This window comes from Rhincodon typus, chromosome 20 (assembly GCF_021869965.1).
Source record: "Rhincodon typus isolate 14 chromosome 20, sRhiTyp1.1, whole genome shotgun sequence".
In the NCBI taxonomy this organism is placed as follows: domain Eukaryota; kingdom Metazoa; phylum Chordata; class Chondrichthyes; order Orectolobiformes; family Rhincodontidae; genus Rhincodon; species Rhincodon typus.
Genome location: NC_063351.1, coordinates 51990824 through 52018441, shown reverse-complemented (window position 1 = coordinate 52018441; position 27618 = coordinate 51990824). Strand labels below are relative to the sequence as shown.

The following is a 27618-nucleotide window of genomic DNA, read 5'->3' as shown; positions in this document are numbered from 1 at the left end:
CAAATTGTCTGTGTATGTGGTATATGTTGTCACTCTGTGTCAACATGAAATTGTTGGATATATATATACTAACTCATTCAAAATATTTAAATGGAAAATAAGAATGACAAGATTTGATGTTTCAGGATGTAACTTCAGAATTTAGCAGTATAGTCAGAAAGGAGTAGACAGCAGTTTGGGGAAAGTGATAGGGAGTCAGGTAATGAGCCCAATGACTGGAATGTTATAGAATATAAGCGATCACTGATGTGCAGTGCTTCACCAAGTATTCATTGATCAAACACAACTGCTCCTAAAATTGAAACATTGCTGATCAGAAATATTAATGCCACTTCAGATCATCTACACACACAGTCAGTTGAGAACTTTAAAGTCATTAGTATCTCCCAATGATTTCCAGGACTGAAAACGATACTATTAATGTAAAATTAGCTGAATGCTTTGTTTATGCGAGTTTGAGAGCTGACATGGCAATTCTAACAGATAGACTTTTAATGGAACCTGTTCATTGAAAAGTAAAGGGGAAGAACTTAACACTAAAAATATTCCCTCCACCTTCTACAGTGGGAAACAATATCTTGCGAAAAATACTGCTTAGGGAGTATTATTCTCACAATTTCCTGTCAAACTCAAGAGATACCTTCACTCTTGTTAAAATGAAGAATATGTTTTGCACAAAATTTTCCCTGAAATTTTCTCTCAGCACCTTGAACAAATTATCATAAAACTGTACCATTGCATTCTTTTTATTGCTGTTTTCAGAAATTGTTTTGTGCCCTTACGAGTTTAGTGGAATTTGCAATTTGCAGGTTACAGCAAATGAGCTCATTTCCCTGACAATATCAGATATTAATTGAACAAAAATGGTATTTTTATGATACAAAACTAAACTGTGCTGGTTTTCTATTTTGCAGAAATAATCTACCATGAAATAATAAAGAGCTGTGTTAGCATTACTTACAAAGCAAGTCACCAACTGGTAAAAATAGATTGCTAATAGATTATTTTCATCAGATCCTGAAACTTCTCTTAATTTCCTGTTCAGCCTCTGCGGTCTATATTTCAACACAACCAATACTCTTTAGCTGTATCCAGTCCCTCTCTTCACAGACCTACTTTGACGCCAGGCCAAAGCGGAATCCATTTTGGGCTGCAAAGCACCTTGGGATGTTTTTCTTCATTCAATACAAATTGGTGTTCACACAACTTATGAAGCTGTTCAATCTCCCAAACCAGATGGTGTTAAGCACATTTAATATGTGAGCAAATTTTCATAAAAATTGAACATTAATAAACAAAAGCAGTGGTGTACACATCTGCATTGCAACAGAAACACCATTTGCTTCAATACCAGCCTCAGCACTGGGTGACATTACGTAAAACTTGTTCCGGGAACCAAGCTCAGCTGGCAATCGATTGAGGTGAGGCTGCCACTTCAAGTACTTTTTTCTTTGCCCTTTTCTATTTTTACTGTTATTTTTGTTATAAACAAATCAGGAACAGAAATTGGGGAAAGTACTATGTGGTATATTCTCACCATACAGAAAGCAGAACTACCATTAAAAAAAAAAAAAATTTAATTAAAGAACTAAAGCATTGTAGCGAACTATTCACTATTTTTGTACTACCGTTTTCATTCACGCTAAAGATTTTTACGGTGGCGGAGAGATTTAGAGCACGCATCTTTTTGGAGATTTGCATATGTAACCTTATCCTTCTTGATATCCCTCTCTCACTATGTAGCTTTTTCCTTTCTATGATGACAAACAGCGAAAGAAAGAAGCTTGATTTCAATTAGCTGGCAACTTGCCAATGGGGAGTCACTTAGGAGCAATAATAATGGTGATGAGTCTGTATTTTAGATTGTTATTGGATTAGGAAAGTGGCAAACTACCACAATTTTGATCCACACAGTTCAGATGAAAAGGTTAATGATATATTATCTCTGTTTTTCTCTCTACAGATACTGCCTGATTTGATGAATGTTTACAGCATTTTCAGTTTTTATTGCAAATTACCACAGCGTCATCTGCTTATTAAAACAAAATCTAGTGAGACACACTGCAGGCTGCCGTTTATCCCATAAGAGGCTACAGCACTGATTTGAAGCAACAGCGAGGTTCAATGCAGAACTAGGGCATGGTCAGGGTCTGGAAAGGAGAGGGAAAGCTGTGGACACAAAACTCCAAAACAGAATGGAAGGCACAGTCAGGTGAGCATACCAGGGAATGTAAATTGAGACATTTTGTCTTTGATGATTTATTTGCATTCCTTTTTTTATGTTCCTTTTCTAAAAAGGGTTCAAGTGCAAGAACCCATAAGTAGATCTGTCTGAAGATCCTTAGACAGCACCTTTCAAAGCCATGACCACTTCCATCTAGAAGGACAAGGGCAACAGATATATGGAAACACCACCACCTCCAAGTCCCCCTCCAAGTCACTCAGCACCCTGACTTGGAAATATATTGCCATTCCTTCACTGTCACTGGGTCAAAATCCTGGAATTCCCTCCCTAATAGCATTGTGGGTCAACCCACAGCAGGAGGACTGCAGCAGTTCAAGAACACAGCTCACCACCACCTTCTCAAGGGTCAACTAGGGATGGGCAAGAAATGCTGGCCAGCCAGCAACGCCCACATCCACAAACGAATACAAAAAATGTAGATTGACGTTTTCCAGTTATAAGTTTGAATAAATCCTAGAATTCTTTGTGATGTAGCGACATTAGAAGAGATCAGAAAACACATAAAGGCATTGAAAATATAAAGGGGGCAAAACAACTGATAAACTAAGCAAACTTAGAAAAACTATGCTAAAATTCTTGGTCCTCATGTATTTTATTGATGCACGTTAAAAATCAGGAAACAGTTAACAGAGGTACTATGACCTACTTTTAAAATATGTCTAACAAAGGGAATAATGCAAGGGGATTGGCAGACAGCCCATGTCATTTGTATATTTAAAAAAGAAGATAGGACAATCCAGCAACCTCAGATCAGTTAGCTTAATTAGCAGCTTTTTAAGAAGGCAGCTCACCACCACCTCAACGGCATTTACACTAGGTGGGGGATTTCAATGTCCACCACCCAGAGTGGCTCAGCAGCAGTATTGCTGATCGAGCTGATCGGGTCCTAAAGGACGTAGCTGCTAGACTGGGTCTGCGGCAGGTGGTGAGGGAACCAACAAGAGAGAAAAATATACTTGGCTTTTCATCATCAATCTGCATACTATAAATGGTTCTGCCCAAGACAGTATGGGTAAGAGTGACCACTGCATAGAAAACAACCAATGCTGGAGATCACAGCACATCAGACAGCATCCGGTTCGAGTCTAGAATACTCTTCATTGGAGCTGAAGTGAAGTATGCAGGGGGCAGTATTTATGCTATATTTGGCAATGGGGTGTGGAGTGTGGTGTGATAGGGGAGAAATAATGTTGATAGCTCAGATTAAGTGATCGGAATGTGAAAGCAACGAAGATGTACACGGGGAAAGAGACGACTGTAATTTCTGTCAGAGAGAAGAGCAAAACTTCTTCAGTGTAGGCATTCCTTGAAGAGACATGGCAGTCGATTAAACACAATGTAGGAGCAAATTACAGCAAATGTTGGAATCTGTACTGGAAACAAAAAATGCTAGAGACCACAGCAGGTCAGGCAGCATCCATGGAGAGACAGCAAACTGACATTTCGAGTCTAGATGACTCTTCATCAGAGCTGAAAGGGGCAGCATTTATGCAATAGCTTAGAGTGTGGAGTGGTGGGGGAGAAAGGATGTTGATAGTTCCGACAGAAATTCTGGTCATCCCTTTCACCGTGTACATCTTCGTTGCTTTCACATTCCAATCACTTAATTCAAACTATCAACATCCTTTCTCCCGCACCACTCTACACTCCACCCTCCCCCACAATTGCTGCCCCCTTCCACATTTCACTTCAGCTCTGATGAAGAGTCATCTAGACTCAAAATGTTAGCTTGCTTTGTCTCCATGGACGCTGCCTGACCCACTGTGATCTCCAGCATTTGTTGTTTTCAGTACAGATTCCAGCATCTGCAGTAATTTGCTCCTACATTGTGACCACTGCACAGTCATCGTGGAGACAAAGATCACCTTCACATTGAGAATTACTTCCATCATGTTGTGTGGCACTATCACTGTGCGACATGGGACAGAATTCCAACAAATCTAGCAACTCAACACTGGACGTCCATGAGGCACTGTGGGGGCCATCAACAGCAGCAGAATTGTACTCCAGCACATTCTGTGACTTCATGGCCTGGCATTTCCTCAACCATTACCATCAAGCCAGGGGATCAACCCTGGTTCAATGGTGAATGCAGGAGGGTATGCCAGGAGAAATACCTAAAAATGAGCTAGCAACTACAAGACAGGATTATTTGTTTTCATTCTGGCACACTGAACTCAAACCATCATCTCTGTTTCTTTCTCTCCATAGATGCCACCAGACCTGTTGAGTTTTCTCAGCAACTTCTGTTATTTCCACCACAGCTACAACACTGGCATCTACCCGATAATGTGGAAAATTGTCTGGGCATACCCTGTACACAAAAAACAGGACAAATCCAACCCGGCCAATTACTGCCCCATCAGTGTCCTCTCAATCATCAGTAAAGTGATGGAAGGTGTCAGTAACAGTGCTGTCAAGCAGCACCTGCTCAGCAATAACCTGCTCAGTGACGCCCAGTTTGGGTTCCACCAGGGCCACTCAGCTCCTGATCTCATTACAGTCTTTGTTCAAAAATGGATAAAAGAATTGAATTCCAGTTCAATACCAAACTAAACTCCTCAGGTCCTGAAACAGTCCACGTCCAAATGCAGCAAGACCTCTGTGATACCTAGGCTGTGTCTGAGAAGTGGGCAGTAACATTCGTGCCACTAAAGTGCTAGCCAATTAACGTCTCCAACAAGAGGGAATCTGACCCTCACTCATTAACATTCAATGGCATTACCATCACTGAATTAATCCTCCACTATCACATCCTATGAGCTACCATGATCAGAAACTGAACTGAACTTACCCCAAGGCTACGAGAGCAGTTCAAAGGTTAGGAATCCTAATAACAGCGAATAACTCACCTCCTGCCTCCCCAAAACCTATCCACCAAGGCATAGCTAGGAGTGTGGTAGAATATTCTCCACCTGCCTGGATGGGTGCAACTCCAACAACACTCAAGAAGCTTGATACCATCCAGGACAAAGTAGCCCGCTTGACTGACACCACATCCACAAGCATCTACTCCCTCTACCACTGACGCTCAGTAGCAGTAGTGTGTACTATCTATAAGATGCACTGCCGAAATTCACCAAGGCTTCTTAGCCAGAACTTTTCAAACCCACGACCACTTTCATCTAGAAGGACAAACTCAGCAGATACATGGAAACACCATCACTTGCAAGCTACTCATCGTCCTGACTTGGAAATATATCACTACTCCCTCACTGTCACTGGGTCAAAATCCTGTGTACTGTGGGTGTACCTAAACTAACTTGACTGCAGCAGTTCAAAGCGGCACCTCATCAGAACCTACTTTAAGATAATTAGGGATTGACAACAAATGCTGGTCCAGTTAGTCAAGCCCTCAACCCTTGAATGAATTATCTTGAAACAACCTCAACTACTTCTTGTGGTGAAGCGTTCTACATTCTTTTCACTCTCTGGAAATTTAAATCTAAAAATCTAGAAATGGAAAGTAATAAAATGTATCAAACATGGATTTTAGAGAAGAGCATGCTTAGCCAGCGACCAAACAATGGATGACAACGAAATTCATGTCACACTTTTGGATTCCAAAAGGCTTTTTTTTCAATCATTAATAGAATGTGGGTGTGGTTGGCTGATCCAGCATTTATTGATTGTCCCTAGTTGCTGTGTGAAGGTGCTGTTGAGCTGCCTTCTTGAACCGCTGCAGTCCATGTCCTGTGGGTAGACCCACAATGTCCTTAAGAATAAAATTCCAGGATTTTGACCCAGCAACAGTGAAGGAACAGCAATATATTTCCAAGTCAGGATGGTGAGTGGCTTGGAGGAGAACTTGCAGATGGGCTGTTGCCATGTATCTGCTGCCCTTGATCTTCTCAATGTAAGTGGTGGTGAGTTTGATATATAGTACACTTAAACCTCAGATGAGAACATACTGTGTTGGAAAACAAGTACCAGAAGACAGTGTAGAAATTAAAGATTGATACTCACAAAAGGAAGGAACTAGTATTCCACCAGAATTGGTGCTGCAACTACTGTTATTTCAAAAATCATTTGGACTCAGGAATACAAAGCATAATCTCAATATTTGTGGACAAACTGAAGTAACAGAGGACTGTAATAAAATACAGGAAGACATCAATAAATTAGCAAAATGAGTGTGCTATTGGAAAATTAACTTTTTAATAAAGGTATGTGTGAGGTTGTACATTTTGGTAAGAAGAGTAAAGAAGGGTATTCCTTAAGAAATAAGTGTCTAAAAAAGGTTGAGGAACACAGGCAATTGTGGATACTTATATGCAAATCATTAAAAGTAGTATTGCAGGTACGTTAAGCCAAAAAAAAGGCAAACAAAATATTGGGTCTCATTTCTAGAGGAAATGAACAGCAGGGAAGTTATTTGGAATTTGTGTGGAACCTTGTTCAAACTCTCTTGGAGTACTGCAAACATTTCTGGTCTCCATATTGTAAAAAGGATATAGAGGCACTGAAGGAGGTGCAAAAACTATTCGCGAGAAAGATGCTAGAAGTGGGAGGTTAGAGCTCTTGGGAAAGAGTGAACATGCTGCACCTCCTTACTCTGTAAAAGAGAACTGGGGTGTGACCTGATAGAGATCTTCAAGAGTAACAAAGGACTTGATAAGTAAGCATAGGGAAGATGTTTCCACCAGTGGGGACAGAAACAGCAATAAACCATAAATATAAAACAGTGACCAATATATTCAACAAGAAATTCAGAAGAAACTTTGCTATTCAAAGAGTGGAAAGAATGTAAAATGCCCCATCACAAGAAGTAGTTGAGGTTGCTTCAAGGCTGGCACCTAAAGGGAAAGTTAAATGAACAAATGGGGCAGAAATTAATAGAAATCAAAGTCAATGCTGTTAAATGAAAAAGTTTAAGAACAGGGTACACCTGCATTCCCCATGCAGATGGCCTAAAGGCCCTCCACTTCTTCCTGTCCCGCAGGCCCGAACAATCCCCCTCCACTGATACCCTCATCCGCTTAGCTGAACTCATCCTCACCCTCAACAACTTCTCTTTCAATTCCTCCCACTTCCTACAGACAAAGGGGGTGGCCATGGGTACCCGCATGGGCCCAAGCTATGCCTGCCTCTTTGTAGGTTACGTGAAACAATCCCTCTTCCGTAGCTACACTGGCCCTAAACCCCACCTCTTCCTCCGTTACATTGATGACTGTATCGGCGCCGCCTTGTGCTCCCACGAGGAGCTTGAACTGTTCATCCACTTCAGCAACACCTTCCACCCCAACCTTAAGTTCACCTGGACCATCTCTGATACCTCTCTCTCCTTCCTGGGCCTCTCTGTTTCCATCTCTGGCAACCACCTGGAAACCGATATCCATTTCAAGCCCACCGACTCCCACAGCTACCTAGAATACACCTCCTCCCACCCACCTTCCTGCAAAAATGCCATCCCCTATTCCCAAGTCCTTCGCCTCCGCCGCATCTGCTCCCAGGATGAGGCATTCCACTCCCGAACATCTCAGATGTCCTCGTTTTTCAAGGACCGCAATTTCCTCCCCTCAGTGGTCTAGAACGACCTCAACCACGTCTCCCGCATTTCCCACAACTCATCCCTCACACCCCATCACCGCAATAACAACCAAAACAGAATCCCCCTCGTCCTCACGTACCGCCCCACCAACCTCCGGATCCAACGCATCATCTTCCGACACTTCCGCCATCTGCAATCTGACCCCATTACCAAAGACATTTTTCCCTCCCCACCCTTATCTGCTTTCCGGAGGGACCACTCTCTCCGTGACTCCCTTGTCTGCTCCACACTCCCCTCCAGCCCCACCACACCCGGCACTTTTCCCTGCAACCGCAGGAAGTGCTACACCTGCCCCTACACCTCCCTCCTCACCCCCATCCCAGGCCCCAAGAAGACTTTCCACATCAAGCAGATGTTCACCTGCACATCTGCTAATGTGGTATACTGCATCCGCTGTTCCCGTTGTGGCCTCCTCTACATTGGGGAAACCAAGCGGAGGCTTGGGGACCGCTTTGCGGAACACCTACATGCAGTTCACACTAAACAACTGCACCTCCCAGTCGCGAACCATTTCAACTACCCCTCCCATTCCTCAGACGACATGTCCATCCTGAGCTGCTGCAGTGCCACAAGGATGCCACCCGAAGGTTGCAGGATCAGCACCTCTTATTTCGCTTGGGAACCCTGCAGCCCAATCGTATCAATGTGGACTTCACAAGCTTCAAAATCTCCCCTATCCCTACCACATCCCAAAACCAGCCCAGCTTGTCCCCGCCTCCCTAACCTGTCCTTCCTCCCACCTATCCCCTCCTCCCACCTCAAGCCCCACCCCCATCTCCTACCTACTAACCTCATCCCGCCCCCTTGACCTGTCCGTCCTCCCTGGACTGACCTATCTCCTCCCTAACTCCCCACCTACACTCACCTTTACTGGCTCCATCCCCGCCTCTTTGACCTGTCTGTCTCCTGTCCACCTATCTTCTCCTCTATCCATCTTCTATCCGCCACCCCTCTCTCCCTATTTACTTCAGAACCCCCTTCCCCTCCCCCATTTCTGAAGAAAGGTCTAGGCCCGAAACGTCAGCTTTCCTGCTCCTCTGATGCTGCTTGGCCTGCTGTGTTCATCCAGCTCTACACCTTGTTATCTCAGATGCTCCAGCATCTGCAGTTCCTACTAACTCTGATTGAACCAAATAGCATGTTTCTATGCTGTTAACACTATTCAATACTATTATACCCAAGTACGGTGTAACTTACTGTGACCTTTTCATTTTAGTCCAATGCTTACCTGTTGAATGGGTCCACTTTTGGGAAAACAAGTGATTTTGTTGGAGAATCAGCAACAATATCAGTGCAATCCATTAAGGTTTTAATTGGTCCTTCACTGTGAATCACCACTGATCTGCCCACAACTAGAAATGAAGAAACCAGTTACAACATATTGTCAAAACCAAAACATTGGAGATGCTGAAAATCTAAAATAAAAAATAACATTCTGCAAAAGCTCAACAGGTCAGGTATTTGGGGAAGGAGAAACAGAACTAAGCGCCTGGCGCACTTCCCCCCACTTCACCTGATGAAGGAGCAGCGCTCCAGAAGCTTGTGATTTCAAATAAATCTGTTGGACTATAACCTTGTGTCATGGGACTTCTGGCTTTGTCCACCCCAGCACCTCCACATCATGTTTATTCAGCTATGGCATAGATTAAAAGAGCAGAAAGGTTATGTTGGAAACAAAAACACAAATTGCTGGAAAAACTTAGCAGGTCTGGTAGCATCTGTGGAGAGAGAAGCAGAGTTCATGTTTTTTATCCAGTGACCTTTCTGCAGAACCCTTCTTCAGGGTTTTGTTTTGGTCAGATGTTATGTTGGAACTGGACAGGACTTTGGCTAGGCCACAGCTGGAGGACTGTGTGCAGTTCTGGTCTCCGCACCATAGGACAGATTGTGATTGCCTTGGAGGGGGTGCAGAGGAGAATAACCAGGATGCTGCCTGGGGTGGAGCAGTTTAGCTACGAAAAGATGCTGGATAGGTGTGGGCTGAAAGGTGACCTGATAGAGGGGAATAAAATTATGAGGGACAAGGACAAGGTGAATAGAAAGCAGCCATTCCCCTTAATTGAAGTGTCATTAACAAGGAGGTTTCAAAGGAATTTGAAGAGAAGTTTTTTCACCCAGACTGTGGTGCGTGTCTGGAATACGCTGCCTGGGAGGGTAGTTGAGATGGGAAACCTCAGAACCTTTAAAAGGGCTTGGGTCAGCACTTGAAATGTCATAACATTCAAGGCTATGGGCCAAGTGAAGATGTATTTACAAGGGAAAAACTGAAAAAAAACTGTGGATGCTGTAAATCAGGAACAAAAACAGAAGTTGCTGGAAAAGTTCAGCAGGTCTACCAGTATCTGTGAAGAAAAATCAGAGTTAACATTTCAGGTCCAGTTCTGTCCATTCAGTTACCAGACCCAAAACGTTAACTCTGATTTTTCTTCACAGATGCTGCCCGACCTGCTGAGCTTTTCCAGCAATTTCTGTTTTTGCTACATTTACAAGGAGTTGTGGCAGTTATAGTTATATAGTTATGAAGGACATAAGGATGAAGACAGGATTACAACAGGGATCATGACTTGGAAAATTCTAATGCTGAAGTTTTAACAGAGTAACAATGTTCATTAAAGTGATCGGATAGCAGTGTCTCTTAAGAATCCATGCCATCTAGACTGCCATGGTCAAACTAAGAACATGTGGTGAATGCCATTTTAGTGACAAACATCACCTGGGAACTTGGATGGGGCGGAGCTTCTATTGCACGTAACTCAAAGACAGAATTCATCGAATGGGAAAAAGTGAGTAACTCTACATACAGAAGAGAGGTTGTGAAGAATTTTGGAACTGCATATGGTGCCATTAATGTGCTCAGAATTGAATGGGAAATATCCTTATTGTATCAGCTACATGAAATGAAACAACCTCCTGTAGAGGCTCAGAGACATAAAATTAAAGAATCTACGGTTAACCTTAATAGAAGGATTGCATAGATAAGATTAATTTTTTTTAACATTAGCACTGTAACCTGTAAAAAGTCAACACAAATTAAATATGCATTGACAGACAATTGGTATTTTAATAAATACTTCAAACTCTTTTTAGATACAGGGATGGTGCCACAAAACTGGTAACTGCTGCAAAATGTTATTTGTTCAAAAACCTGGATGACAACTAAACCATTAAATGCTAGTGGATTTAGCATGAAATAAAAGCCAGTGGACTGAACGTCAACAACCAGGCCAATGGATTTAAAATCAATAACAAACCATGGATTTACCATCAAGTATAAGCCAGTTGATTTAGCAACAGTAACAGACCAGTGGATTTAACAACAATAATATACAGTAGATTTAATAACAACAATAGGCCAGTGACTTCAACATCACAAATAGGTCAGTGGATTTAACATCTATTATAGACCAATGAATTTAACATTAACAATAGGTCAGTGAATTTAATAACAAGAACAGGCCAGTGGATGTAATATCAATAATAGGCCAGTGGATTTGTGTTCAATTCTGTTAAAAGCCTTTTAGAAACATTAATCTGGGAGAAAATTGCCATTTAAACAAGTGTGGATTAAAATGGGAGAGTCAGCATTGCTTTGTTAAGGGCAAATCAGGTCTGAAAAAGTTTTTGATGACAAAACTGAGGTAGTATAGACAAACACTGTGGTTGATGTTGTGTAAGTATACTTTCAAATGCTGCTTGATAAAGTTGCTCATATTAATCTTGTGAACAAAATTGAAGTCATGAGTGGGGGCAGCATGAGTGCAAGGCTGGCTGAAGTATAGGAGACAGAGAATCGAGGAGAATGGCTCTTATTTGGCCTGGAGGGACAGGGTGCTTAGTAATATGCCCACTGCTTTTATGTATCTCTGTTAATGATTTGGGTTTGGAGAGACACGTCGTAAGTTTAAAAATTGCAGATAATACAAAACTTTCAAGTGTATTAAACATAGTAACTGACTTCGAAAGGGCTAAACACATGCCCGATGGAATTTACAGCAAGTCTGGTGAAATAAAACTCTTTGGCAGGAGGACTCAGGAAAGATAATACAAGCTGTTGTACTGTAAGAACAGAACACCCTGAGGAGTGTTTACACACAAAACTGCCATGTTACAATTACAACTATGTAAAAAAAGTGGCATGACCAGTTAGCAAAGTGCTTCTTTTTTTATTCATTCATGGGAGGAGGGCATCACTGGCTAGTCAGCATTTATTGCCCATCCCTAATTGCCCAGGGGGCAGTTCAGAGTCAGCCACATTGCTGTGGGTCTGGAGTCACATACAGTCCAGACCAGGTAAGGGTGGCAGGTTCCTTCCCTAGCCAGATGAGTTTTTCCAACAATCAATAATGGATTTTTAGTCATCATTAGACTCTTAATTCCTGAATTTTCTTATTGAATTCAAATTCTACCATCTGCCATGGTGGGATTCAAACCCGAACATTGTCTGGGTCTCTGGATTAACAGTCCAGCAATAATACTAATAGGCCATCGCCTCCCCATTTTAATCATTAAGACTTATGAATTGAGTCTCAGGTTTGGGTTTTTTGCTCCTGAGGCAATGGTCCTATATTCTCGACAGTTTTGAAGAATGAGAGGTGATCTAATTGGCACAAAATTCTTACAGAGAATCCCAGGGCAGTAAACAGATAAGATGTATCCCCTGGCTGCTGACACTAGAACCAGGGGCCATAATCCCAGGGAGAGAGGCAGGCAATTTAAGACTGAGTTGAGGAGGAATTTATTTATTTCTTTAGAATTCTCTACCTAAGAGAGTTGCTTTCATCTGTATGATTTATTGTTCAACCAAAGTCTCAGACTGCTCAATGCACCACAAGCCTATCATTCAGTCAGCAAGCACACAGTGTTCCTGCCTAATATACAGTTATTCCGTCTCACTGCCACCTGCCTGTCAAAGTGACCAGCCTCACATCCACTTCTTGTTGGTTCCATATACCTACAACTACTCAGCTGTGGCAGGAACATCGCCCACACACAAGCACTGGCATTCTCCAGGATCCCTGTGAGATTGCCCTCAGCAGTATGGAACCTCGTGTGGACTATGCTGGAAGCTGCTGGCATTGCAGCACTCAGAAGAAGTTTCAGCTTCCATAGCACTGTCTCCAATAGCACTATGGATTTGAAGTTCAACCTTTCTATTCTCCATATTGTCACCAAGAAGGACTTACATACCTGTTACATTGTACAATGCATGTTTCTATGTTGCACATATAGAAACCATTTAGATGTCAAAACAACAAACAACACAACTCTGAACTCACACACTCTAATAGCAATATATTTTAAACATGTCTGCATTTTGGCGTAAACCTACCAGTAAAATCCCCGTAAAGTGGCAGATACACGTCATTCTTCAAATGTCTCTTTCCAAGATCAAGGAGACCCTGTTTAGATTCTAAGTCTCCCACTTCACAGTGCAAAGGATAGGCTGAAGAACAACTTAGATTGTAGTGAGCCTGAAAAAGTAGTGAAGAATATCAATCTCAGATCACTTAATTTCCAAATATGCTGTCAACAGTTTATTGATTTGCTTCACATTACTAAATCTGAATTTGGAAACAGCATTATCATCTCTTGGACTCACAGAGATATCTTGCCATTTGGAATTCACTGTCTAAGGCCACAGCTGATCTAGATATTCAGATGCATCCATGTAGGTGGACAGTGAGACCCAAGGCTCAGCTGCTATGGAGTTTAGGCTTCCGAGATGCCCAGAGCTGGTTGCAAAGCATAACTAAAGAAGAGGGGCAAGAGGTCTAAAAGATGTTGTGAGGGAAACCAGAGACTGAGGAACAATCATTGGAGGTGGTAGCAATCCATATTCTTTTAAAATGGTATATTAAAAAATTACTTCATTATTTGCAACTAACAGACAGTTCCTTTAAGAACAGTCTGTTAAGCTCCCTGCAGTTTTATTGACAATTCAGGGCAAATGAAAATTGTGTTAAGGACCCCCTCTCCCCCCAAAACATGCATTTACATATCTCTTTGTACGTGAAAGGGGTAAAATGCCCATTGTAAGGTTGGACACATCATGGCCATTTCTGGCTTTGACGATATGGCTGGCAGTGTCTTGTGCCAGTGATAAGCATATGTTCCTGCTCAGCATATTGAATGCTCAGGAGGCCATTCAGTGTCTGAGAAATGGTGGCAGCCTGACCAAATGTTTGGCCAACCACAATCAGGGAGATAGATGGCTGGTGAAAACAGTTGAGCTAGTTAGGCAGTTACCTCAAATAATAACACACGACAGTCAGCATGTTTATTCTTGAAGGCTTCTCCAAGCTTACCCATGAAACGAACAGCGTATGAATTTAGGAGCAATAATCAGTCACTCAGCCCCTCAAGCCTGCTCCACTATTCAATAAGATCATGGCTGATCTGGCTGTTAATATGTTTCCAAAACTAATGGAAACTTTGGAATTAATAAGCAGAGGCAAATATTTGGGTAAAACCCTGTAAATTGTGTAGCATAGATTTCATACATAGGCAATAACTCCTGCTATCTGGGAAACTTGCATAAGGCAGTTGGCCTGCAAGAGTTAACACTGAAGTTTGTGTATAACCCCGGGCACTGAGATATATATCATGTCTCTGGGAGGAGCCAGTCAGTTCTAATTGTCTCTTGTAGCTGTTCCAGTCTGTTAGTCTTACCTCCACTGTTAAAAACTATGTAACTTCAATTAGTCTGATATATCTCAAGAGATATCAATGTCCCTTAGCAAGTGTAATATAGTTAATTAGTCTTAAGCCCACGTAACCTGTTCACTTAATACTATGTAATTAACTACTTTTTGTTAATAAGTACATGCCACTTCTATCAAGTACTAATTAATGGCAAATCCTTCATCCCTTCATACAAGTATGAAGGAAATCTGAAAGAAAAAGGGGAATTGCTCAAGAAACTCAGCAGGTCTGGCAGCATCTGTGGAGAGAGAAACTGAGTGAATGTTTCAAGACAAGTATCAAATTCTGGAGAACGGTCATTGGACTTGAAATGTTAACTGTTGTTTTTCTCTCTCCTCATTTGTTGCTAAACCTGTTGAGTTTCTCCAGCAATTTCTGTAGACTAGTACAAGCTGGATTGCTGGCAGCATATCTACCCAAAGTACTGCCTAACAGAACAAAGTGCCAGCTGAGGACATCTCGTAGAACGCTGCTATAAAAACTCAGGAAGCCTGACCGGAAAGGAACAAAATTTATTGTTGAACACCAAAACAGAACCACTACTTGCAGTGTACAAAGGCTAGACCCATCCCTGGATCTGCTTTTTTAATATAAAATAAATTTTTACATATAGGTTTGAGATATTATGACAAATCTCTGGAGCATTTGGGACTTGAACCTAAGAACTCCTGGTTCTGGGGCAGGGACACTACCACAAGAACTCTCTAGGTCTGCTTTAATGTTTTTCGATTATATTCAGAAATGTTACCACACACAACTGTATGCCTTTCCCACTGCCAAATCACCGTGACTTATTTTTCGTTTTTAACTATTATCCACCACCAGTAAATCACCAGTGGAGCTAGTTAGATATTTATGTGCAGAGCCCATTATGCCAATGCAATCCATTAAAAAAGTCCATTTGGGGCAGCACGGTGGTTCAGTAGTTAGCACTGCTGCCTTACAGCGTCAGGGACCCAGGTTCAATTCCACCTTTGGGTGACTGTGTGGTATTTGTACATTCTCCCTGTGTTTGCGTGGATTTCCTCCGGATGCTCCAGGTTCCTCCCACAATCCAAAGACGTGCAGGCTAGGTGGATTGGTCATGCTAAATTGCCCATAGTGTCTAGGGATGGTTCTGGGTGGGATACTCTGAGGGTCGGTATGGACTTGTTGGGCCGAAGGGCCTGTTTCCATACTGTGGGATTCTACGAAAAGTGAGGAGTGGGTAAGGAGACAAAGAAGGGGCTAAATCAAAATGGAGTTGGAGGGGGAAGTAAAGCACCATGTCCCCCGTGGTGCCCACAGCTCTCTAAAGACATTGAGAGCATTGACAGACACTGTGCGCTCCTTCTCCAATGACACCAGGCTCCAAATAACCGCGGAAGAGGGGCAGGTAGTTGGCAGAGATGACCTCCTCCATGGCCCACTGCCTGGACATGTTTATAGCCAGGCCCAGGAGCAGACCCACGAGGAGGTCCTCTAATCTGCCCACACACGTCCATACCAGGACTGTGGGGCTGAAGTGCAACCAAAAGCACAATGAAAGATTTTCCAAATAACTGAAAATGGTATAATTGGCCACAATCAATATAAACATGGTCCACCACGCTGCGAAATAAACAGGTGGGCTGAGAGTCTGTGAACCACCGCAGTCTGTGTAATTTCGGACTGCTGCCTCCAAAGCAGGTCTCCAATGGAAAACAGGAGGGCTCCCACACAGGGAGCCATCCAGTGGGTCTGCTTTATTTCTTATATTTTCTAACCAACCTCTGCAGTTGTCATTACTCAGCTCTAGAGCAGCTGGGACGAACCCAGGCCTCCAAGTCCAGAGACAAGGACGCCACCACTGTGCCAGAAGAGGACTCAGGTAATGAGTTCCAGCTGGGCAGGCCATTGCTTGTTACCAGGGGAATTTGCACTCAACAAGCTTCACAGGGAGATTAATCAATAATTCCCTATGGCCCCTGTAGGGGTTATCCCAACTGCAAACCCCAGATTAATGATGCGACATTGCCATAAAGAGAACTTCATAAGGAAGCTCTACTTCATTTTGTTTTCTAATATCCTATATGAATGTGCAAATGAAAGTTTTTTTTTGTTGGCACTGATGTTGAAGAACTTGGAAAAGTTTACCTCTTTAACACCCGTGATGCATGCTGTGCAGACGTCATTCAGTAATTTACTTTGTCACAAATTGTTATCACTGATACCTTTTAATCCAATAATATTTAAATGCAGGCACTGATTACCATGAATGATTTTCCCCTGGTTTCCTGTTGTTAAAAGTTTTCCAAAAAACACCTCAGTAAAATTCTAACACAGTACTGTTTGCTAGTACAAAACAGGAAGTCATATTCTCGGTTCAGTATGTTTTGTTTCACAATTTTGCCAAAACCATTTCTCAGGAGTGACAGTTATCCGTTTCTTTGTGTAAACTACAGTTTTAGCTGATCATTTGTTGACATTAGAAAGTAAGAAGAATTGTTTCTGTGCAGTGTCAAAGGCGTGATACATTGCAGATGGAATCCAAAAGATCATTTCATAGACTCCGAACTACATAGTTCATTATTTACAAAAACAAAAGCATCTGATCTCAGTTCATGAACTGCACAAATATTTGGAATGGAATTTTGCATTAAATCCCAAATTCAGAGAATCACAAACCAAATTATAATCTTTTATTGTATATTCATACATGGGATATGGGCATTGCTGGCTGGGCCAGCATCTATTGTCTACCCCAAATGCCCTGGAGAAGGTGGTGATGAGCTGCCTTCTTGAACCATTGCAGTTTGTAGATTGCAGGTAGACCCTAAATGCTGGTGTGAGGAGGCGGTGGGGAGTGGCTTGGAGGGGAACTTACAGCTGGTGGTGTTACTCTGTGTTACTTTCACCAGCTTTTTAATGCATAAATTTTGTCTCACAGACCAATTGAATGTTTTGGGAATAGAAGCCCTTCCCATTGGTGAATTTCACTAGCTGTTTATCAGTGCCTTGATGGCAGAGTGGACGTGATCAGTGATTTCTCAAATCAGTGGAAATTCAGCAAATGAGGTGATTCCCAGTGCTCTCCATTGCTGCTAGCTATCATCCTGTTTGAAACTTCACAAAATGCCCAACTGTCACACATAAGGTATCTGCGAGATGGAATGGCGCAATGCCACTCACAAAGTGTCCATGTGCAGCTATGTGGAAGGAGCTGGAGACCAGGATATTTTAAGGACGTGAGATAGTAGGAACTGCAGATGCTGGAGAATCTGAGATAACAAGGTGTAGAGCTGGATGAACACAGCAGGCCAAGCATCATCATAGCAGCAGGAAGGCTGACGTTTCGGGCCTGATGAAGTGTCTAGGCCCGAAACATCAGACTTCCTGCTCCTATGATGCTGTTTGGCCTGCTGTGTTCATCCAGCTCTACACCTTGTTATCTTTTATTTTAAGGACATAGTGACTTTAACAGCTACTGGCAGACAGTACTGCATGATCCAAGAACTTCCTCATTCTTGTTTCTTTTTTAGTAAGGACACTCTTTTGAAGAATATTTTAGTGGTACGGGTTTGGGGTTTCCTAAGGGTATGGCCAATGAAATTCCACTTTCTCTGTGTGCTTTGTAATACTCTCTCCTAGGACTAGTTTCTTTTCTCATCTGTCTAGATAGGCACAATGTCCTGAGGCATGAATTCTCAAACATGTCTGGGTAGCTTCTTTTTTATCAGCAAACTCAATACTGCAAGTATGGCCTTCATTGTGATCTTGCCATCAGTCCTCCTCATTGTATCTCCTCATTGCCAGGGCTCTGCATCTAGTCCAGAGGATCTTCATGCTCATTACTACTTGTCACTATCTCAGAGTACCTTCATCCCCTGTCTAGTCATTGCCTTGTTTCTAGTCAGCTGCACTTACAATGATTGCTGAACTTGCCACTGGAGACCTGGCAATCCTAGGAGAGTCATGAACTCCTCAACTAAAAGCATAAGTATATGCACCATTTGCTTTGCCAACTCAACTCACCCAATACCAATGAATGAATGCCCCTCTTAGCCATGCACCCACTGCTATTGGATGATGCAGTTATAACTGACACCATATTGCACTAATAGCTCCTTCCATCTGGATTCTGTAACACATGCCTCTCCATAAAATATTTCAAACTGGTCCCTGATGAGTTGACAACAAGTTTGTTAACAATTTAATTGGTCATCTGAATCAGTTGAGCTTCTGGAATTTTCCTTCCCCAAACCTGATAATTGGAACAGCAACAGTAAACTGGTTGGCAGCACTAAAGTGACTGCTCCCTTGGCTCCATTCTCACTTCCCTGTCCTCCCACACTTCAGGCAAAAATTCAGCCCACAGAGTTAACAAATAGGTAAAGATTAGCACTGAATAAATTCTTAACTTTAAAAGCAGAAATGGCAAGAAATTGGAGCTCTAAGTCCAGACCACGTGTCAGTAAATCTGGTGAGGCCAGTCAGGAACTCAATCAACCAAACGGTCTCTTTAGCAGCAATGTTAAATCAGTGCTTTTGTTCAAAGCTAAAACACAGAGCGAAATAAAAACCTCAACAAACAAATGCAGACACTGGTCAATGAATGCCAATAAATAAGCCTAGGCATTTACTGACCAGCGATCAACAAGAATGGATTGCTGTGAGAAGGAGAGAGTATTACAAAGCAGACAGAAAAAGTGGAATTTCATTGGCCATGCCCTTAGAAAACCCCAAACCCATATCACTAAAATATTCTTCAAAAGAGTATCTTTACTGAAAAAGATAAAAATGATTGCTATTAAACTGCAAATACAAAGGTGAAGAGTACAGACAACACATGGCATCAGAGGAAGTAGTGCCCAAAATAGAGTTCAAGGGCAAAATCAAGGTTGAACACGTTCTCTCTAAGGAGCAGTTTTTCTAACTGTTAATTTACAAATATATCCAGCAGTTATGGAAGTTCAAACTTGAACATCCTCATCCTAGTCAAAAAAGCTTTGGTTCAAAATCAAGTAATGCACCATTCTGAAGAAGGGTCCTGACCCGAAATGTCAACTTTCTTGTTCCTCCGATGCTGCCTGGCCTGCTGTGTTCCTCCAGCTCCAGACTGTATTATCTTATTACCATTCATTACTAATTACCGATAGTATCTACCCCAGGTTACTGAGAGAGAGAAAAGAGGAGATTGCTGGGGCATTGATCAAGATCTTTATATCCTCATTAGCCACTGGAGAGGTCCTGGAGGACTAACAAGGAGCTGTTCAAGAAAGGAAATAGGGATAATCCAGGAAACTATAGACCAGTCAGTCTAACATCCATGGTTAGGGAGCTATTGGAAAGAATTCTTAGGGATAGGACTTATGCGCATTGGAAAAGCATGGCTTAATTAGGGACATTCAGCATGGCTTTGTGAGGGGCAGCTCATGTCTCACTAACTTGATTGAATTTTTCCAGGAGTTGATAATGGTGATCAATGAGGAATAACAGTGCGTGTTGTCTACATGGATTCTCGTAAGGCTTTCAACAAGGTCCATCATGGTTGACTCATCAGAAGATTAAGATGCATGGGATCCACAGTGACTTGACTGCTTAGATTCAGAATTGGCTTGCCCATAGAAGGCAGAGGGTAGTGGTGGAAGGGTGTTTTTCAGGCTGGAGGTCCGTGGCTAGTGGTGTTCTGCAGAGATCCGTATTGGGATCTCTGCTGTTTGTGATATATATAAATAATTTGGATGAAAATGTAAATGGGTGGTTTAGGAAGTTTGCAGATGATACAAAGATCGATGGAGTTGTGGATAGTGTAGAAGGTTATCAAAGGATACAGTGAGATATAGATCAGTTGCAGTTATAGGCGGAAAAATGGCAGAGGGAGTTTAATCCATGTAAGTGTGAGGTGCTACATTTTGGTCACAGCCCTGAACGGTATTGATGTACAGAGGGGTTTGGGATTCAGGTCCACAGCTCGCTGAAAGTGGCCATGTAAGTAGATAGGGTCGTGAAGTAGGCATGAGACATGCTTGCCTTTATTGGTCGGGGAATTGAGTACAAGAGTCAGGATGTCATTATAAGATGTCTTTATAAGATTTTGTTTAAGCCACACTTGGAGTATTGTGTTCAATTCTGGTCACTGCATTAGAATAAGGATGTGGAGGCTTTATAGAGGGTGGGAAAGAGGTTTACCAGAATACTGCTTGGATTAGAGGGTATGAGCTATCAGAAGAGGCTAGAAAAACTCGGGCTGTTTTCTCCGAAGCAGCAGAGGCTGAGGGGAGACCTGATGGAGTCTGTAAAATTATGAGATGCATAGATAGGGTTGATGATCAGAATCCTTTTCCCCAAAGTTGAAATATCTAATACTATGGGGCATGCATTTAAGGTGACAGGGGGGAAGTTCAAAGGAGATGTGAGGGGCAAGTTATTTTACATAGAGAGTGGTGCAGGCAGATACAATAGGGGCGTTTAAGGGACTTTTAGATAGGCATATGGATATGCAAGGAATGGAGGGATATGGACCAAGAGCAGGCAGAAGGGATTAGTTTAATTTGGCATCATGATCAGCACAACATTATGGGCCAAAGGGCCCATTCCTACGCTGTATTGTTCTATGTTCTAATTGTGAAATTCTATTAACCCTCAGCAAGGCATCAGATGAAGGGGCATATTACTAGGAGCCACTGGCTGTGGGGGGAACTGAGAGTATCCTTTCTGATCTCATCTTGAATCATTTTTAAAACTGACTAATCGCAGAATGATGAAAGGTCATGGTCCCAAACTGTCAATTGTATATACAGGCTTGATTAACTTGGTGTGTTTTTATTATTAGACTAACTTATATGAAGAGATCTAATTTAAGAGACAGTTATTACAATCTGCCATTCCATGTTTTCCAAGACTCTATTAAATTAATGTGAACAGATTGAGGGATTTATTTTACTTTCTGTGATAAATGCAATATGTTTTACAAAATTTTATCATAAACTAATATAAAGCAACTGAAAGAATTTTTAACTTTTCCACAAAAAGAAAAGTACTGTACTTTGAAACAAAGAACTGTGGATGCTGGAAATTTGAAGCAAATACAGAAATTGCTGGAGAAACTTAGCAGAGAAGCATCTGTGGAGAGAGAACAAGAGTTTTGAGTTCTTGTGACCCTTCTTCAGAACACAAAGTATTAATTCTGGTCTTCAGTGATACGAATGAATAATAATGAATACCAGAATGGTTTTCAGGATTGTTGTATTACTTTTTGTAATTTGTATCCAAGGACTAAAGCAAGACATCACCTACCTTAGTATCTATATTGTAAGGATTATAATGTCCTCCGACACCAGTGCAGTTCTCGTTATACTGTCGAGGATTGGTATGAATGTGCCACATTAGATTATTGATCTGTTGAGCAAACAAATCTTCATTATACATCATCAAATTCTGCCCTTGTTTGTTTCTATGACTCCACTGTAAATAGTAATTTGTTGGAAGTGAAGGCTTTTGTACATCTGACACACTGTCAGATTCTTTAGGGAGTACAGTAGTATAGTAGTTATGCTACCAGATAAGCAATACAGAAGTCTAGGCAAAAAATCCAGCAATGTGCATTGAAATATGACTGTGGCCATTTTAAAATTTTCATTCAGTTTTAAGTCTAGAAATTAAAAAAAACTTTACTCAAAAAAGTGGCCATGCATCTTCAGAGGGTTGATGGAAAACAAAGGTCTGGGTGACATGTTACCCTAGTTCCACATTATTGTGTTTAACTTATTAAAAAACCTTGCAAACCATCAAAACATCACAAAGAATAATTTGCTATGTTTCAAGGTGTCGGCTTAGCTCCATCTTCAAGATAATGGGGAATGCCGCCCTTGACAGTGAAACTTATATCTCAAGAATGAATGATAAAGAAAGATTTTTCTTTTCATTTTTAGAAGACGACTATGCACAAGACCAAAATAGTGGGAGGGTAGGTTGTGGTGAAGTTCTGGTATGGCTTATGCATAGCTTTTGTCCATGATCTTGAATAAATGAGATACAATCCATCATGCATTGAAGATCCACAGGAGATGGAAGAATTATGAGATGAATGGCCGTTTTTTTTTTCATTTCAGGTTGTCAAACATTGTTAGAATTTCTCCCAGGAAAGTTAGTGAAGAAGAATAAATGCAGGAATGGTAAAAGGGAAGTTTGATATAAATTTGCAATAGAATGTACCGTTCAATTTAATGTAGGGAAATATTAGCAAGAATCTTTTGTGTTTCGGACTTTAGATTTTTAGATGAAAATAATTTAACAACATTTTATACAATGTATGTAGTGTAAGGGGACATGCTGTGGTGTGCTGGAGTTCCAGACTTTATCAAGCTGTGTTTGTAACATTCATTTCCACTACCAAGAATCAGTTTTGTGAGATGCATCTGGTAACCCATGAACCCATTATTGTTTTCAGCAAAAGTTGCAGTAGGCTTAGAATTAATTTCAAGTTCATTTTGGATTGAGATGAAACGCAATACATGGAATAATGTTGGCACTTACACCACGTGAGTTAGACTTGGCTGGCTCAAGGTCTATTTCCATAGTTGTGTCACTTGAACTACCATCTGCAAAGACCTGTTGTGACTGGAAACAAAAATAAAGCACGTTAAATGTCAACAATTCTCACAGGAAACACATAATTTCCATTTTTTATTTTATGTATTTCCTGTGATAATCTTTCATATCCTCAAAGGGGAAGGAGGAGAGGAGCAAGAGACTGTTCAGTGACAGGAATATTAACGTGTAGTCATCTGACTTTACTGAATTTCAATAATCTGCACATCCCATCATTCTTTTTCTGTTCATAGCTCCTTTTCTGCTAAGGTAACAAAACCAAAGCTACCCAGTATTTTTGCTGAATGTTACTAACACAAATATCATTGGTTTACCACAGAGTGACCAGGGGCACTACCTTTAAGGGCACAGCTCTCCTTCAACTAAAAGAAAAAGCTACCTGACATATGACAGGCCTAACTTGCACTTATAGTTAACATGACCATCAACATTATACCAATATGCACCCCCATAATTATATGTTCTGCTGATTTCTCATTCCTCTACACTGAATGCTTTCCACTCGCATTTATCAGTAACAGCATCTCATTCAAAGATTTATAAGTTTCAAGAGCTCAGTAGATCATCTGTACACTTAGAAAATATATGATAACAACCTGCTGTGAAGCTTAACAGCATAACATGCAAATTTGGCCCCTCATCTCAGTTCTACCATTCACTAAGATCTCAGCAGACCTTCACTGCAGCTACATCTTCCTTGATCCTCTTATCACTCAGTTCCCTTGGCATCCAAAACATCTATTGACCTCTAACTTGAATATACTCAACTGAGCATCCACAGTTCTACGGGTTAGAACAATTCCCTTTGGTGAAGGAAGAGGGTAGAGTATTCAAATCAGATCAAAAATTGATCCCCAGCTTAAGAGGCTATGTTTTGTATTAACATACAGCCCAAAAAACTGTGCAATGCTGTATAAAAAGGATAGTAAACTATCCATAGTTTCTTGACTCAGGGTTGTATTTTTTCCACTAGTAGCCTATACATGAATTCAATAGCCTTTTGTTTTTCCTGCCTTCTGTCTTAAATCTTTTACATTCAAGTCTTGTATCTATAACATCACATATTTAATCTGTCAACTACTCCATCGTCTAAAATTCAATCGGATCTTAGTTCCTTGTTGTGTTTGTTTAAAAAATTATTTTGAATTTTTTTTTAACTCATTTGTGGGATGATGGTGTTGCTGGCTAGGCAGCATTTCTTGCCCATCCCTAATTGCCCAGAGGGCAGTTGAGAGTCAACCACATTACTGTGGGTCTGGAGTCACATGTAGACCAGACCAGGTAAGGATGGCAATTTCCTTCCCTAAAGGACATTAGTGAACCAGACGGGTTTTTCCTGACAATCGACAATGGATTCATAGTCATCATTAGATCCTTAATTCCAGATATTTTATCGAATTCAAATTCCACCATCTGCCATGGCCAGATTTGAACCTGGGTCCCCAGAATGTTATCTGGGTCTCTGGATTAACAGTCCAGCAATAAATACCACTAGGCCATTGCCTCCCCCATGTGTTACAGAGAATAGTTCCTTGGCATTTTTTACCATATGCTATGATTTACATATAAATAGGCTGAGAATGTGGCAACAATTGCTTGCTTCTTATATGCAATGCATAAACATAATATTGACAACAGTGAAAATAATGTTAGCAAATTGACTTTTTTCTACTAATCTGGAAAGACTATTGAGGCAGAAATTTTAGCGGGTCATGAAGCTGACATCAGGTGCAATGTCAGTGGTAGCAGAAGAACTTTAGTGTGGCACAGAGATCCATAATATTTTCAGCCTTGGTGCCAAGCTCAGTAAATCCTGCCACAGAGAAAACCAGGTAGTACTTCATTCTCCACATAAGGCCTTGGTAATTACTCACCATGCCACAGCAAAGTACCATGTTTTTTTTATTACAGGCAGGATATGGAGGTAGTCCCTGAGACTACCTCGGCTGAAATGGAGGTCAATGAATCTGATCCACACGCTGATCATCTAAGCTAACTGGTCCCCACTTCTTCTAGTAGTCCCCTATAACTAGGTGACAGTTTGGAAGCATGTCTGGGACTTTTTCAGGCTACCTCAACCTGGTTCAGGTGTCCTTCTCAACTAGGAAGGCACCAATGTGACAAAGTCAAAAATCTTCCTGGGATGTGATTGTTGCTGGCCAACTAGCATCTAAGTCAAAGGATATGCGAAAATCTTGCCTTGATTCTTTGGTCTAACTAGTCTGCAACAATCTCCAATTGCAAAAGCATGACATTCTGATCAGAATGGGTGGTTATCAATATTGTTTTGCTTACGCTGAGGCATGATGTTGTGTGTGGTGTAGTGAGGAGGTCTTGTAGCACAGTGGGTGGTATCCCTGCCTTTCAGCCAAAAGCTTCAAGTTCAAGTCCCACTCCAGGGCTTGGTAATCAAGGAAGATGCATTTGTAATATAGATGAATATCAATTTGTAAATTCTTCCAACACAGCCCAATGGCAAGCAGGAAATCTCCTGGTATGCCATGTAATGGATGGAAATTGAAGCCTCAGCCATTACTATTCAGGGTTCCAGGCTATCACCTGCAAGTACAAATGTATGATAATGCAGCAATTCAGTCTGCTTGAAGGGACCAGTTAGCTGTATGGTTTGTTATGGACCAGATTGGGTCAAAAGTACTGGGTTAGATCCCCATTGCAACCAGGATGAATTTGGTACCTGTCCCTTATAGTTTGGAGGTCATGGTGTCTGGGTCAGACTACCTCTAGACAGAGAACTTAAGCAGAACTGAAATCTGGACATCAATAATCACATTTTTTATTGACATTATCCCCAGGATTTGGGACATGGTGATGTAGAGGTCAAAGTGGCAGGCAGATGTTCCAGCAGAGCAACTTGATGTTTGAATTTCTGTGCTTGTATACTGTTTTAAATGTAAAAAGACTTTCCTTCAGACTCAATGACATTGAAAGAAAATCTCGTTGAATTGCTTGAATCATAAAAATAGAGGCAGCAGACTAGATTTTGTCAAAAATAGTGAGTTGAAGACCTCAGTTAGAAATGTGTGATAGCAATATACCCAGACAGTAAGCAGATTTTTCTGATTCAGTTGGTAGGCATAGGCTTGTGAATAAGTTCATAGAATCCCTACAGTGTGGAAACAGGCCTTTCGGCCCAACCAGTCCACACTGACCCTCAGAGCATCCCACCCATACCCATTGAATCTAAACACTATGGGCAATTTAGCATAGCCAATCCACCTGGACTGTGGGAGGAAACCGGAGCACCCAGAGGAAACCCACACAGACACGGGGAGAATGTGCAAACTCCATACAGACAGTCGCCCGAGGGTGGAATCAAACCCGGGTCCCTAGTGCTGTGAGGCAGCAGTGCTAACCACTGAGCTACCGTGCCACCTGACCAAGACTGCCGTCCTATCCAAGATGGCCACTTGTCATCAATAGTTGCCAGCTCAGTTGGAGGGCTGGCAGCTCATGGGCCTCAGTAGCACCCCCAGGAACACTGGCTACTGCTGAGAAAGAAAGCAGCACTGCTGCCTACAAAAGCAGGCCAAAGATAATTTGAAACACCAAAATCACTGCCAATTGAGGGGAAATCTTTCCAAGGAAAGCACTGCAGCCACCAATGCCATCTTTCAAGTCTGTAAACCCTCTTCAAGAAAATTCCGATCCTTGCAAAGCCCCAAGTGCTGTTGAGAGTCATCTGCATTCAGCTGGCAATTTCTCCATCAAGCAGAGGGTCAATCTGCTGCCAGCCTGGTCATGTTGCCCTGAATTTACATTTTCAAATTGACTTCATGTCTCCTCATAGCAGGAAGCTGGTCATGCTCTGACACCCATCATCAGCAAAATTCCCTAACAGCAGGACATGGTTGGGGAGCCAAAATGCCATGGCACACCTTTTTCCAGCATGGTTCTCACCTTGTGTGAACCAGTAAAGCTCTGCCCATAGGTGTTATTTACAACAGAGGAAGGGGAGGGGTCCCCAGTTGCCTCAATTTCATCCATTCTCTTCAGCTCTGAGGAAGTGTCACCTAGACCTGAAATGTTAACTTGCTTTCTCTGCATGGGTGCTGCCTGACTCCTTGTGTTCACCAGCACTTTTTGTTTTCAGTCCAAGTTCTTCTGTAGTTTGTGTTAACTTTGTAAATCTCTGAAGGACACAACAGATTGCTACAGTTGCCTTTAAGACCCCATACACAGGGCAGAAATGTCCAGAGATTTGAGGTTGGTTGGCTCACCAAGCTGGTTTGTTGCAGAACAACAAACCAGCTCGGCGAGCCAACCAACCTCAACGCCCACAACCCGAGCTACAGATCTACTCCAAAACCTTAATGTCCAGAGATTTTATATGAGTTGTTCATCTGCTAGTTCTCTACTTTTGAGAAGGAAAGTCTGCTTTCATTAGCACACATCTTCCAGCAAACCGGGCAGCAAACACTGGAAAACAATGTGAAAGAAATGTCTTCCATTCCCCCTAAACATAATACACAAGTCGCTAGTTTTTTTCCAGACAAGTGTAAGAGGGTATGACATTACTACATGAGAACAA

General features: G+C 41.7%; 1 protein-coding gene across 1 annotated transcript in view; it reads right to left on the bottom strand.

Moving 5' to 3' along the window:
* The window catches only part of cusr (Copper-only SOD repeat protein), a 115622-nt gene that overhangs the window by 23700 nt on the left and 64304 nt on the right, over positions 1 to 27618 (bottom strand). Inside the window, exons 4-7 of the mRNA XM_020535248.2 lie at positions 22995 to 23078; positions 21756 to 21857; positions 13126 to 13267; positions 9025 to 9148 (exon numbers count right to left, since the gene is read on the bottom strand). Coding sequence (XP_020390837.2) covers positions 9025 to 9148; positions 13126 to 13267; positions 21756 to 21857; positions 22995 to 23078 — 452 coding nt within the window. The remainder of the gene's footprint in view (positions 1 to 9024; positions 9149 to 13125; positions 13268 to 21755; positions 21858 to 22994; positions 23079 to 27618) is intronic.